The 16,092-nt window shown below is 37.9% G+C and overlaps 2 protein-coding genes across 2 annotated transcripts in view; both read left to right on the top strand.

Annotated features, from left to right (window-relative positions):
- The window catches only part of blnk (B cell linker), a 288,551-nt gene that overhangs the window by 193,458 nt on the left and 79,001 nt on the right, over positions 1-16,092 (top strand). The gene's annotated exons all lie outside the window — the stretch shown is intronic.
- btaf1 (BTAF1 RNA polymerase II, B-TFIID transcription factor-associated) overlaps positions 8,099-16,092 on the top strand; it is a 104,829-nt gene continuing 96,835 nt past the window's right edge. Inside the window, 3 exon segments of the mRNA XM_055162835.1 lie at positions 8,099-8,507; positions 12,174-12,297; positions 14,708-14,822. Of these exon segments, the coding sequence (XP_055018810.1) occupies positions 8,494-8,507; positions 12,174-12,297; positions 14,708-14,822 (253 nt within the window). The 5' untranslated portion in view covers positions 8,099-8,493.

Raw genomic sequence — 16,092 nt, 5'->3', positions numbered from 1 at the left:
CTTCTACTTGACTGGGCCCCTCTATATTTTGAGGACATTTCACCATTCAACAGATATTATATTTTGTGAGGTTCAGAATGTTTAAAACTCAAATGCACATAAACGTAAATAGTTGACAATCGTTTATTCAAATATTATCTGAATGCCTCTATTGAGAAACATTTCAAAATGATACACAGAGTTAGTATTTTTCTGAAGTGCGCTGCGGTTGGAGGAGTGAAGCGGAGGTCAGCCATAAAGTAAAAGGCTGAACGAATTAAAGCGAAGCGAAGGGAACCAAAGGGAAAATCAATGAATATCCAAGGTTATAGACGACGTTTTGCGATGCTTCATTCATGTGGCGCCAAATTACAGCCAAACTCATCTATTACACGGTTATCGGAGAGGCAGAAAAGAATCCAATAATTCAGATCTTACGTCATTTGTTCACTGCTGCACTGCCTAAAGCAAACAACTGCACTTCATGTACAATCTTTATTCATATCTCCCATACACTCAGACTTAGACAAAATGTACTGCTCCACAAGAGAAATTATTTGGACACAGTAGCTCACACATCACATTATATTACAATAACAAAAAGAAAAAAAATCTGTAATAATATATAAATATATCAGAATTTTTAAAAATGTAATAAACTTCTAAATAAGTACCAATAAAAATAGCAAGAGACTAGTATCATTAAGCCATAAATTATATAAATGTATGTACAGTAAGTTAAAAAAACAAACAAATATTGTAATATAATGTAACTGTAATATAATAGAGTATATCGCAGTCATAAAAAAAGAAAACAGTGCAAAGATGATATGTTGATTGACAAAAACACAGTTGTTGTACAGTTGTAGGGAGTATTATCTGTTACATAAGGTGTATTACTAATGTTTTGTGTTTTTTGGACCCTTTTGAAAATGAGCCGGCACATCTCAAGGGGCATTCCAATAAAATAAAATAAATTGTTGAGTTGTTAAGTAGTTAATGACAAAATTTTAAAGAGTCTATTGGAGATAGGTCGATATACTAACCCAGGGGTGTCAAACTCATTTTGGTCCGGGGGCCGTATCCAACCGACTTTGATCCCAAAGGGGCCGGATCAGAAAACTCATGTCATATAAACCCCAAAAATAACAATAAATTCAAATATTTGTGCAGAGAAATGCAAATCTATTACAGAAATATTTTTTAAATGATGAACTCTTTCTTATTATAATATTATATTATGAACAACCTGAAACTTTAAGAAAAATTAAATTTCAACACAATGTTTTAACATGAACTTGTATGTAAATAAGAATAAGTCCATTTATCTTGGAAAATCCTGCACTCGGCTCCACTTTTCTCATGTTGGACATTTTTCTGATGAGGGTGTCACGGTCAACAGTCAAAACGATCGTCCTTTAAGAGCGTTTGGAAAGAGACAAGTCTTCATTTGTGCTGCTCTGGTGGGAGGGGCCACGTACAGAGACACTGGAGACGCTTCTGTGCTCAGCACCGCAGAAAATGACCAATATTTTAATAGAAAATATAATTAAGATATTTTAGTAGAAAATCACCCAAGGGCCACATTAAAGGTCTTGGAGGGCCGGATCTGGCCCCCGGGCCGTATGTTTGACACCTGTGTACTAACCAGTCTGGCGCCACCTAGTGCCTCTACTCAATTTTATTTCTCTCCAGCGACTAGGTCAGGAATCGGAAAACACTATACAGTATGCAAGAACCGTGGAAGTTGTAGACCGTGCACCGGCCAATCAGTGAAGAATTGTGAAGCCACGATGTCAAACTCGTTGCATCTGTCTGGGTCCATTTTATAGAACAGCACAACAGTAAACAATGGATGGATGTAGACGAAGAACGAAGACAGACATTCTGTGTTGACAACGATTCCCGGGATCGAGGATTTAAAGCCGGAACAAAGAGAATGTTTGTTGAATTTCATCAAGAGGAAATATGTTATTGTGTGTCATGAAATCAGAGTGTTTCCTTAGCTTCTGAAAGTGCCTTCATAGTCCATGAATGTCCTGCATGTTCGCGGACACCACATTTTCAAAAAAGAATTTTGCAAAAATAAGGCAGAACACCATCACAAATGTTGGATATGTTAAAAACACATCTACTCTTTCTAAAACAGTCCATTTTATGTTGGTGGGTGCTGTCATTTTTTTGGTATAACATGGCAAAATGGCACCAAATTTCCTTTCTTAACACTTAATATCTTCTAGAGGCTCAGTTTTAAAATACAAAGTCCACAGTGGCATGTGTGGGAAGGTTTATGTTCAGTATCAAACCTCTGTCTTTGACATTGCACTTTCCACAGTCCTTCGACGATGCCCTCAGATTTAAAGAGGAGAATTTTCGAGCAAATTCAAGCCCCCCAGAAATCTGTGATAAATCAAAACCACATGTGTAAAAGTTCAGATTTATACAAGCACATCTGACAAATTTTAACCCTTGAAAATTTGAAGGACCGACCGTAAATCGTTTTTTAGATACAACAATCTGAAAGTGGCTCCTTGGAAAACTCTTCTCAAAACAGGTCAGGGCAGAGTTGACAAAATATTTTTAATAACAAAACTTGAACCAGTTGGGAGCTTAAATTTGAGACTTTTCTTATTGGAAAGTGTATGAACCTTTGTGAATTTTTCAGTCAAATCTGAGATGGTCGGGCAGGGGCAGTGTTGGAGAGTAACAGATTACATGTACCGGAGTTAAGTAATCAGAGTACAAATTATGAGTAACTGTATTCGGTTACAATTACTGTTTCAATGAGTGGTAATTGGATTACAGTTACTTTGTTGAAATAAATGGATTACATTACATGGTGGTATTTTCCAGTTTTCACATGTTGGGTTATATCCCCTTTTCTTTTTTTTTCTTTTCTTTTTTTCGGTAATTCTACTCATTGCCAGAAACTAAACCAGGTCTAAACTAGATCTAAACTAGATCTAAACTACATCTAAAACAGGTCTGAAACCAGGTCTAAAACCAGGTCTAAAACCAGGTCTAAACCAGCTCTAAAACAGGTCTAAAACCAGGACTAAAACCAGGTCTAAAACCAGGATTAAAACCAGGTCTAAACCAGCTCTAAACCAGGTCTAAAACCAGGTCTAAACCAGCTCTAAAACAGGTCTAAAACCAGGACTAAAACCAGGTCTAAAACCAGGATTAAAACCAGGTCTAAACCAGCTCTAAACCAGGACTAAAACCAGGTCTAAACTAGATCTAAACTAGATCTAAACTAGATCTAAAACAGGTCTAAAACCAGGACTAAAACCAGGTCTAAAACCAGGATTAAAACCTGGTCTAAACCAGCTCTAAACCAGGACTAAAACCAGGTCTAAACTAGATCTAAACTAGGTCTAAAACAGGTCTAAAACCAGGTCTAAAACCAGGTCTAAAACAGGTCTAAAACAGGTCTAAAACCAGGTCTAAACCAGCTCTAAAACAGGTCTAAAACAGGTCTAAAACCAGCTCTAAAACCAGCTCTAAAACAGGTCTAAAACAGGTCTAAAACCAGGTCTAAAACCAGCTCTAAAACAGGTCTAAAACAGGTCTAAAACCAGGTCTAAAACCAGCTCTAAAACAGGTCTAAAACAGGTCTAAAACCAGGTCTAAAACCAGGTCTAAAACCAGGTCTAAACTAGATCTAAACTAGGTCTAAAACAGGTCTAAAAACAGGTCTAAAAACAGGACTAAAACAGGATTTAACAGGACTAAATCATGCTGCGTGGACGTGTCTCCTCGTCTTCTATCAATAATATTTTTAATACGGTTCAGTAAAGTCTGGGCTTTTCATTTTCTTTTAGCAGATAAAACATCTTATGTTACGATATCCTCGTCCAGTAATCCAAAGTATTCAGATTACGTTACTCACCATAAGTAACTTAATGGATTCCGTTACAAACTCCATTTTGGGGTATGTAATCTGTAATCTGTATGGGAATACATTTTAAAAGTCACCTTCCCAACACTGGGCGGGGGGCATTTGGAGATTTGGCGTGGAATGATCCATTGGCTGTTGACCTTTTGTTTTGACTGACCTAAAAAATACACATAAAGCTTTATTTGAACACTTTAGTCTGAAAAAAGTGGCACCAAACACGACTACACTGCTCCATTATAGGTTTATGGTAAAGAACATTTGAAGAAAATAATCAAAATTGGTTGCTCTGAGTTCTAAACAATCGCCATTGGCCGTGAAAACAGAAACATATTGGTCAGTCTCTAGTGCCTGTAATATTCTACTGAAAAATGACGCACGAGGAAACTGAAATAATCTTATCTGACATACGTAAAACAGAAGGTACAGGCATCATAACACTGAGCCAGGCTTCGCTTGCGTAACTGTTCTGTTTTTAGACTGGAGATCGGAGCTTTCACTTTCAGGACCAAGGAGAGTGTGCCGCAACAAAAACAACAATAACAAACCCAAAAGGAGCTTCCTGTAGCTTATTATATTTTCGTCCCGGTACAGATGTCAGCGTATTGTCGACAACGTTCGCCAAACTCTGCTCCCTCATTTCTGCGTTTTGTCATTCTGTCCGTTTTTTTTCACCGAAACCCTTTCCCCACCCACTTCTCTCACTTGCTTTCGTTAAAAATCAAAACTTTCACTCAAAATCAAACACTTAAAGGCTTCAACAATTTTGTGTACTAATGACATTACTTCTCATTTATACTTTTCTAACAGCATCCATATTACATTCTTTTCTGTTCTATGTTATAATGTTTGTTTCCTCATCAAAAATCTGAGGTTGTATTTTGTTTCATTCACAAATTCATTAGCGCTCAAATCTTGCATATTTTGGTTCTCACACAAAACACTCACGACAAGAAGTGCTCCACTCGATACACTAGAATTCATTTTTCTTTCTTTCTTTCTTCCTTTATTTGTGTATTTATTCATTTAAAACAAGCACAATGCACAGAAAACATTCATCTCAGAAAGAAAAGATGCTCTGTGCCAGATTTAGGTACAAGCTCCTTTCCATCTGCAGTCCTTGCGCAGGTACAAAATGTATTAAAGAAACTATTAAACCAACTCTAACAACATTTCATTAGTAACAGTGTCTCCTTAGAATAACCACAATCCAATTCATCATTAAAACCCTCTCAGACTCAAATAATTTTTTGTAACAGGAAAAATCTGATATTTGGGGAAAATTATCATATGGGGTAGTAATATACAATCCTGACTTTTTTTTTTTTGAGACAGACCTTCACATCCAGTGCGTTCTGGGATGTTGCAGATTTGCAGCATTGGCCCGATGTGGTAAATTAACACTGGAGACTTTATGTTTATACCACTTTTCATAACAATGAAAACAAAAAGCACAGTGTAACAGCTTTACAGTGGCAGAACAACAATCAAAACAACTTGGTATAGATCACTTTTTCGTGTGGTGCTCCAAGAAACTATTTTAATCCTTTGTAAAGCTCAAAAGTATTTTGCACTTCTGGCAGATCTTTTGCGTGTAGCCGTTCTTGCACAGTCTGCATCGTCCACGTTTATCAGCGTGGATGGGAGAAAAGGCTCCTGAGTAAAAAAAGCTCAAAATATGGATGTGGAGTAAGTAGGTAATTGGAATATAGCTGTTGCAAATCTGCAACGTCTGCCTGGAGAGGGTTAAAAACTTATAACAATCAACATGATTTCATTTTAATTTCCATAAATACAAGACTTTAAATTCAGCTTCAAAAAATACTCAAATTCATTGTCATCAATATCGTCTAAAATGTACTTTTACCAAATTCATCAGTATTATTCTCCTTTAAAACACAATTCATCAACAACATGATCATCAAGACAAATGTCATGAATCAAACACAACACATTTACATCTACACAATACATCTACAGTACACTCAGTCAGAAAGTTTAAATGTTCAAATGTTAAATGATTAATTATCAATCATTGCATTTATATAGAGCCTTTCAAGACACCCAGAGCACTTTGCCACAGCAGCCCTGGGGCAGACTGACGGAAGCGAGGCTGCCAATCTGCGGCCATCAACCCCTCCGACCACCACCAACACTCGCTCATGCACACCCCACTTTTATACTAGGCAATGTGGGTGAAGTGTCTTGCCTAAGGACTAAGGGTGTAACGATACCCAAGTCTCACGGTACGATATTGTCACGATATGAACCTTACGGAACGATATTTATTGCGATATCGTGGGAAAGCTCACGATTAGGGATGTAACAATATCGAAATCTCTCAGTACGATATTTTCACAATATAAATCTCACGGTACGATATTTATTGCGATATTCTGTGGAGGCTGAACAAAACTGTTAATATGACACTGTTTCCCTTGACAAGACTTAACCCAAAGACCTAAAACTTACAACAGCACTTTTAAGTTTTACGTATTTCTTCTTGTAGTCTACACTGAAATGGAACAAAGGATCATGGTCTATGTAGTTCCCTCTGTTTTGTTTTGTTTTTTTAGCTATTGCTGCACCATAACTCTTAATTTAAGCAAACAAACTTGTAATTCAACATATTGCGATGGTCCACGATATTATTTTGAGAACTTTGACCGTACGATTTTGGTTATTGTTACATTCCTACTAAAGACACAAAGACAGTTTTTGCTGCTGGTGCCCCCCTGTGGCTCCTGGAATTCCCAGAGGTCTCCTTTCCAAGTACTAACCAGGTCCAGCCTCTGAGCGTCTGAGATCTGACGAAGCTGGAATGGCCACGTTTGAAGAAGCCTAATCATGTGGACAATTTGAGCCCTGTAATTACCAGTGTCTATTGAACTAAAAGTAAAGGGCAGCTGCTCACTTGAAAACTACGTCTTCCTCTTCCTGACATCACAATGTGGATCAGAGCGTTTGGAGCTACGAAGAAACATGTGTGAATGAAACAAAACACAACTCCGGGACATAACAACATCCTAACATGACTTAATGCTCAGTTTTCTTCATTATTTGTCTCCAAAACCAAAATGAAAACACGGATAATGATTTGTTTTTTCAGTTTTTGATTTTGTGTTTAAATGAAAAATGGTAAATGGTTTCCCGTTTACGTGACTTTCGTGACCGCGATGTCGGACTGAACCAGGACTGAACTAGGACTGATCCAGGTCCGGGACTAGACCGGGACTGAGACCGAGACCAGACCAGGGCCAGACCGAGACTGACATGAGGACTGGGACCGGGACCAGACTGAGACTGAGACCGAGACCAGACCAGGACCAGACCGGGACTGAGATCAGGACTGAGACCGGGACCAGACTGAGATTGACACCGAGACCAGACCAGAACCAGACCGAGACCAGACTGAGACTGAGACCAGACCAGGACCAGAGTGAGACTGAGACCGAGACCAGACCAGGACCAGGCCGGGACCAGACCGGGACTGAGACTGAGACCAGACCAGGACCAGGCCGGGACCAGACCGGGACCAGGTTGGGACCAGACCGGGACCAGACCGGGACTGAGACCGAGACCAGGCCAGGACCAGACCGGGACCAGACTGGGACCAGACCGGAGGCTCAGAGCCCACAGCAGGGCCAGAGCTTGAAGCTGAGGCTTGGACCCCACAGAGGCTCGGAGTCAAAGCTCGGGGTCCGCTCTGGTCCCGCTCTGGTCCTGCTCTGGTCCCGCTCTGGTCCCGCTCTGTTTCGGGACCTGGATCAGTCCTGGTTCAGTCCGTATGCAGCGCAAAAGTCCAGCATTGCAGTCACGGAAGTCACATAAACTGGAAACGGCTGTTATCCGTTTTTTTTCCATTCTTCATTTAAACACAAAATCTAAAACTGGAAAAAACAAATCGTTTTCTGTTTTTTCATTTTGGTTTTGGAGACAAATAATGAAGAAAAGAGTTGTTTTTTCATTTCCTTACTTTTGGTTTTATACTGAAAAACGAATGAACGAATGACACACGGATTGTAAAACAGCACCTTTAAATGAACAGACACTGCACATTAGACAAAAAAAATAAACACAACACAACATACTGTAAGTGGGCCTGCTTCTCTTTTGTCACGCCGCGCTGTGATTGGCTCCCTTTCGCCGACAAAACGCGGCTCCCGATTGGCCGTCCTCACCGGCTCTAACCAATCGGCGCGCACCTGCCACGGAGGAAGGAATAAATGCAAGATGGCTCCTCGTATAAAAACAGTCTTCTGGCTTCCTCCTGGCGCGCATCAAAATAACTCTTTACACCTTATTCGACTCAAATATCTGTCCGCAGAGCCTTCCGAGGGGTGAGCCGGGCTGCGCGTCGGTATGCTCGGATAACCCGTCGGGATCAGCGGGCATCAGAAAATAAAAAAAAACAAAACTTTGACTAATCATGTGCCGGAGCTGATCTCCCAACTCCTGGCGCAGCGGCGGCCTCGGCTAGTTAGCATTTAGCTGCTAACTAGCTCATGAATTCAGTCTATTATCACTCTTCAAACTTAACAAAAACAGCAAATAAGGGACAGTTTTGCGGCTCGTCTGGTTAACGCTGGACGTGAATGGCCATTAAAGACTAAACGATGGCTGTAACGAGGTAAGATCGCTTTTATGTTGAAGCTTTTTGCGCTAATGTGGCTAAGAATGGCATGGCCCCTTTGCACGCCCGTGGTTTTAGTTTCATCTAAGCACCGAGTTTAAATGGTTGTAAATTGCTTTCATGCCCGACTATGATCGCTTTTTCTCTTATTTTTAGCCGGGAATGCTCCACACTTTAACTTTAAACTGTAATTATCACGTCAAAGTAAACACTGTTCCGCAATTAAAGCTATTAAATGCTTATTACGCCTGACTATTCGCATCATGACGTGCGTTTGCTTCACATTTATCATCTTTTGGTTACACTTCCTTTCATTTTAAATAGCCTCCTACTCCTATGGCATTATGTGGCCGGATGCACACACATACACACACACACTTAAACACACTTAAACACACTTAAACACACTAAATATAGGCTGCAAACTTGAATGAAATGTCTAAAATTCTCTATTCTTACTTATTAATAATGGTATAAGTCACCAATAATACAGCTTTTTCTCATAGATCTTTATTTAGGCTTTGGTAGCAGAGGCAGAACTTCTTTTATACACATTTAGGAGTAATTTAATATTTATTGGACACTTGTTGTGTGCAAAAATATTGAAATATTGATATAGTTTATCATTTAATGTGATGAAACAGTATCGATATCGTGGGTTGCTGTATCATTAAATCACCAAGAGTATTTTTTGGTGGATTTTACTTAATTATTTTGTTACAGAGCTCAAGTTTTGCTGCTTGTTTAATGGAAGGAGACTTGTTTATGCAACACATATGACATATTATTCAATGTTTTGGTAGTTAAAATGGGTGTGTTTCAAATTAACTTTGCGCAAGAAGTGGTTTAAGAAAGACTTGAGTACCACAGCCATGATTTAGCATTTATTTGTTATTGAACCGGATCAAATCGATTTAGAAATATATCGTATTGAATCGAAAATGTGCTGTATCGTGTCTGTATCGTATCGGCAACTTTTTAATGACCCCCAGCACAATTTAACACAATTCATACACAAAAAAAGGAGCTAAAAGTGAAATTTGTAATGCCAGGTTATTTTTTTAGACCTTCACATCTCATTTTTGGTTCCTAAGTTACCGTGTTTATCGTATCCTTTACCGTTTTATAAAGCCAGTATCATTTAATAATTCTATACTGTTATTCTTGGTTTTGGGCTGAGCAACTTTGACCTGCTCGAGTATCAAGTTCACAAACTGTACAAAAGAAAGAACAGTATTTGTATCAAGTGTCTTCATCATAACCCGGCAGCTTTTGTATCCCTTTTTTTGATGCGTGAGCAGATGTAAACTTTATTAAAAACGGCAGGTGTCCTTGATTCCGAAGTCGTGACTCTAATTCGAAATGAGCTGCTTCTTTGCCATTGATTCTTTACAAACCTTATCCAGAGTCTGGCATTGTTATCTTTAATTGCTGTAATTACGCGCAGGTCTGTGGTTGCGGCTGTAATATTGTCTGCAGAAGCGATAGAAAAGTAAACGGCGAGTGCTTTAAGCCTCGGGTCACAGTGGCTGGGGTTAATCCACTGTACGTTATTATTAGACCGCTAATGACTTCAGGACAGTGGACGTTGGCCCGCTGCAAAATCACTATTGTTTGATTTCATTGTTCAATACGGAAAACTTGGAACAGGATGCGAAGGCTTAATATCACTGCAGTCTGAATGTCACAAATTTCAAGTCAAGTTTCCACATTGGAAATTCTTATCTGCGTTATGATTATTTTAGTAGTCAATTAGCCAAGAGTATTTTTTTTGTCTTCAATTAGACGGTGAGTAAAATTATTATTTCTTCATTGAATTTTTCTGAAGAATAAAGCTTGAGAAATGATGACTTCTAAGTGGATAACAACTCGAATTTTGATTGAGATTTAGATTTTGTGTGTCAAACAAGCTCCAAACTTATATAATTGAGTTGAAACAAGTTTATTTTTAAGATATTTTTTAATATAAATAAGTATTTATTTTGTGTTTTTAAATATAGAACAGCTGGATATATAGTTTATTTTGGATACATTTATGTTTTTCTATGCCTTATTTCATGTTCAAAGTGTATTTTATTCATTGCAAAACTGCTCATATTTGTCGCCTGTATTTATTTTCAATTGGAAAGTTTTGCGTAAATTATCAGTAATAATAATAAATGCATTACAATGATTGTACTAGTCAATTAGTCAGAGTATTCTTTTGTCTTCAATTAGACTATCAGTAAAATAATTATTTCTACATTTAATTTTTCTGAAGAATAAAGCTTGAGAAATGATGACTGAAGACTTTAGATGGATAACAACTCGAATTTTTATTGAAATTTGTGTGTCAAACAATCTCCAAACTTGAAACGATAAATCTTAACAAAGTCTATTTTGAGATATTTTTTGTATAAAATTGTATAAATCAGTATATTTATTTAATTTTTTGTAGAACAGCTGGATATATAGTTTAGTTTGGATACATTTATGTTTTTCTATCCCTTATTTCATGTTCAAAGTTTATTTTACTGCTCATATTGTAGCCAGTATTTATTTTCAATTTGAAAGTTTTGCGTAAATTATCAATAATAAAGTGTTTTTATGTGAGAGAGAAATGCTGAGTAAAGGCATCGTGTAACTAAAAAATAATAGTTTGAATAATCGTGATTTCAGTATTGACCAAAATAATCGTGATAATGATTTTTTTTCCATAATCGAATAGCTCTATAACAACTTGTGTATCGTTGATTCAGGAATTGTTTTTTCTTTTGTTTTGTTGACTGTGACATGGGTTTTAAGGTGCATTCACAGTACACTTTTTAGTCCTGTTCTAGTCCTGTTCTAGTCCAAGATTAGCTTTGAAATGAGTCTTGGTTTAGTCCCTGTTTTTATGTGCGAGTGTGAAATTACCTTCTGTCTGTTGGTATAATTATTACGATGACCAAAATACCGTGCATTTCATCGCCCAAAAAAAGAAACCTCGGTCATGCCCTGCCAGTCAATTAGACAAATCATTATCTCTATGAACTGACTGTAACTGCACTCAAACTACAACTGCAAGTTAATGCAAAAATACAATTTATTAGGGACGTAACGATATCCAAATCTCACGATATTTTGAAGAGGCTGATATAATTGTAGATAGGACTCCTTTTTTTGCCTTTAAAATACCTTGACAAGATTTTGATGTGAATTATTTCCATCATAATCCCAACTAATCAAGTAAAAAACATATTTCTTCATGTTGTTTACGCTGAAATGAATCATGGGATATGTAGTTTTCAATGTTTATAATCTGTTGCTACTATAAAACCATGCATTTAAGCAAAGGAACTTTAATGATTCGATATATTGTGACACCTCACGATATTATTGTGAGACTTTTGACGATATTTCATTTAATTTATTTACCATTTATACATAAAAGTAGAACGAGGGGAAGGGTATTTGTATCTAAAAATGTAGATTGAACACAGGACTAATTTTCAGATCTTAATACCGTCTACTTTCTTATGTCGGGGAAATAATGTTTTATAATTTAAATACTACAAATTTTGGTTAACTAAGGCATTATGGACTGATTAATCGCCTAAATGACTGAACGACTAAACGACCACAGCCCTAATAACGATGACGACTCTGTTATTTACACAGTGTTTGTTTGTGTTTACCTTTCAGGCTTGACCGTTTGTTCATTTTGCTGGACACTGGGACGACGCCGGTGACCAGGAAAGCAGCAGCGCAGCAGCTCGGAGAAGTGGTCCGACTCCACCCGCACGAGCTCAACAACCTCCTATCTAAAGTACGGTTCTGTCGTTGATTAAAATAACTTTAAAGGTGCACTGCGTAACTTTTCTAGCGTCTAGCCTACTCGCACGGTGTTTTATGTTGTCATTTCGTCATCGCAAACAGACCTGGAGTTGTGTTCAGTTTCGTTCACACGTGTTTAACGCTTAAACCCTGCGTATTTAAGCTTTTCAGGTCTTCTCTCAAACAGAACACGCTCTGTTCCACCTTGTGATGTCATTTGTGAACGAAATAAAACACAACTCCAGGAATGTTTTTGAGGAAGTGACAACATTATAACACGACTTAAAGCTCACAAGAGTCAATTTTGAGTAATATATGACCTTTTAAATGGTTAGGTAAGCAATAACTGAACTCTACTTTGACATGTTGAACTGGTTTGCCTGGAATATTCCATGATTCGTCAATTTAAACATAACTATTTAGACTTAGACTTAGACTTAGATAGACTTTATTGATTCACAAGGGAAATTACTTGGACACAGCAGCTCACACATCACATTAAATTGCAACAGACATGTCAAAGTCAGGCCCAGGGTCCAAATTTGGCCCGCGATATAATTATAATTGGCCCACGAGATCATGTCAAACATGTACTGTATTTTCCGGACTATTAGGTGCTCTGGATTATAAGACGCACTGTCATTAAATGGTCTATTTTCAAACTTTTTTCCACAAATAACCCGCACTGGACTTTAAACGAAACCCAACAGTGTGATGGGTGAGTGGTTTTGTTTGTTTGTTCGTTCACGGTGACTCTGGGCTTTGTTCAGTTGTGGCGTGTAGGGAGGGTGCTGTCTGGGACCAACGGATTGTCGGCGTGTTCGCAGTGACTCAGTTGTTCAGTCGTGTCTAGAAGCGGCACATTGCACTCGCTTTTTCGGTTCGTTCCTCCGTTCCGTTCCTCGTCGGCGTGGAGTGATGAGTGTGTCTGTGGGTGTTTGTCGCTGTGCGGTCGCTGTCTGCTCCGTGTGTGTTTGTGTGTTCTGCGGGTGGTGCGGCTTTGTAGTTTACTGAAGTCATGCTGGGACACCTGAGTGGATTTGTGTATAGTAGGGATGGGCATGATTAGTCGATTAATCGATAATTGATCATTAAGAATTTCATCGATTAAAATTAAAATAATCGACAAACCGAATGTAGGTTGCTGTGCGTAGCGTGAGCAAACAGGGACAGTCGGTCAGTCTGCAACGTACCAAAGCACAAATGCGTATTTAACGATGATTTGTACAAGAAATTCCACGCTTTCCGTTGCGTTCGGGACAAGTGTGAGTCCATGTGCACAGTGAACAAAGCAGCACATATGTTTCGGTGTCCAGTGGGAAAAAGTTTTACCAGGTGAGAGTCGCTCAATGTCGATGACGAGTCCCCACCTCCCTCCCCCCGTACGGTGTCCTGGTTTTGACAAACGCAAATATGGTCACACTAACCTGTATTCACCTGAGTCATGTCTTTTAATCCGACAGAAATTGAACCGCATCAGCGACACAAGAGCTGTAGTTTTATCTTCGCTTAGTTTATGCAAATTAGTGATGTGGTTTTAAGTTTCGTTTCTGTGAGAGTTGCGCAGAACTGAATTAAACACAATATAATGTCAAACGGGCTGATGTGGCTCTAGAGTCGTTACAGTTTATATGTCGTAAAGTTGATTTTATTTATGCAGATTAGTAGTGCAGATAGTAATAATGATGATCATTTTAATATAAAAACGTTAATGATTAATCGATAATCGATCGTTAATTCTTCCGACGAGCGATTAAGAAAATTTCATCGAATGCCCATCCCTAGTGTATAGGGCGCTCTGGATTATGGCGCGCAGTCATTTTTGATGGGGTTGGAGGCTTAAGAGCGCGTCTAATAGCCCGGAAAATATGGCATTAGACCTGTCCGTGGCTACAAATAGGCTATAGATGTTGTTGAAATTTTTCAATAAATATTTAGTTTGGCCCACGACTTAGTCCCAGTTTTTAATTTTGTCCTCTGTGAATTTGAGTTTGACATCTCTGCATTACAATAACACAGAGAAAAAACATACAAAAATTTGTAATAAACTTCTAAATAATAAATTAAATAACAAGAGAATTTTATCAGTAAGACATAAATTATATAAATGTATGTACAGTAAGTAAAAAATGTCATTTAATTTGGTGTTTATTTCAGTGTGGGTGATTTAATTGCTTAAAAATATGTAGAAAAATGCAATTATTGTGAGTAGAGTCGCCTCTCCGTAGATCTAACCTGAGCTTGTTCTGTCTCCATTCTCCAAACTTTTTCTCCAGCTTTTTTTTTTAACTGCAAATGCAAATAGATAAATGGAGTAAAACAAGCCTGCTTCCAGCGTATTCTGAGTCGTATTATCAGATCTGTCATGCAAATGTGAGTTATGATTTGAATATTTTCCTCAGGTCTTGACGTACCTTCGGAGTCCAAACTGGGACACGCGGATCGCAGCGGGACAGGCCGTGGAAGCCATAGTGAAGAACGTACCGGAGTGGAAGCCGGCGCCCAGACCCAAAGACGGTGAGCGCCACTGATGAGAAGTTTTTAAACACTAGGACTGCAACGGTTAATCAAAAATAATCAGTTGTATTTTAATAATCGTAACTGCTATCTGAACTATGCAAACTCTAAAACCCAAAGAGCGTTTAAAACAGTGAGTCTTTTCTTCTATTAAAGCAAAACCTCCAAAAATAAAAACACCCTCAATAATACACTTGTAAATATTCACGATTTTGAAACCTCCAGTCACCATATTTCAACATTTTATCGAAATATGCATCCCAGGTGGTGTCCAAACTTTTTTCATCAAGGGCCACATGATGAAGCAGAAGGCTGATCGAATGAGCTATCAGACTTTATTCATGCCAAGATCCTTAAAACCACACACTAAATTAAATTAAATTATTTAAATATCAGCTTTATCAAGGTAGATTTTCAACAAACTTGCAGTAAAAATTTAATTTTTAATTGATGCAAGGTAATTTGGGCCAGTTCACCTGGAAGCCTGAGGGCCAAGAAAAATTTGTCTGAGGGCCGCATTTGGCCCACGGGCCGTAGTTTGGACATGCCTGATGCATCCAAATCTCACGGTACGATATTTATTGCGGACTATACAAACTCTAAAACCTAAAGAGCGTTTAAAACAGTGACTCTTTTCTTCTATTAAAGCAAAACTTCAAAAAAAGAATAAACAATTTCTGGTCTTCCTCGATGGTACACTTGTAAATATTTATGATTTTGAAACCTCCAGTCTCTATATTTCAACATTTTATTGAAATATGCATCCAAATAACGATATCCAAATCTCACGGTACGATATTTATTGCGATATTTTGAAGCGGCTAATAAAATTGTATATAAATGTGACACTTTTTTTGCTTTTAAAATACCTTGACAAGATTTTGCTGTGAATTATTTCCATCATAATCCCAAGAATTCAAGTAAAAAACATATTTCTTCATGTTGTCTGCGCTGAAATGAATCATGGGATATGTAGTTTACGATGTTTATAACCTGTTGCTACTATAAAACCATGAATTTAAGCAAAGGAACTTCAATAATTTGATATATTTTGACAGCCCACGATATTATTGTGAGATTTTTTGGCGATATGATATCACGATATTTCGGTTATTGTTACATCCCTAATAGCAGCAGTTAACACAATTACTGGGTAACAATATTAACCTTTTTGTTAGAAGTTAAAGTTGTAATAACACAATTGTTTTTCTTTTGGGGATTTTCTTCAGCAAAATTAGAATATGTATCTTTTTTTCTGTGCAAATGACTG

This window comes from Boleophthalmus pectinirostris, unplaced genomic scaffold, assembly GCF_026225935.1.
Source record: "Boleophthalmus pectinirostris isolate CB_2022bp ecotype Guang Dong unplaced genomic scaffold, ASM2622593v1 HiC_scaffold_5, whole genome shotgun sequence".
NCBI lineage: Eukaryota > Metazoa > Chordata > Actinopteri > Gobiiformes > Gobiidae > Boleophthalmus > Boleophthalmus pectinirostris.
Note: the sequence above shows the minus strand (reverse complement) of the source record. Positions and strands in the feature narration are given on the sequence as shown.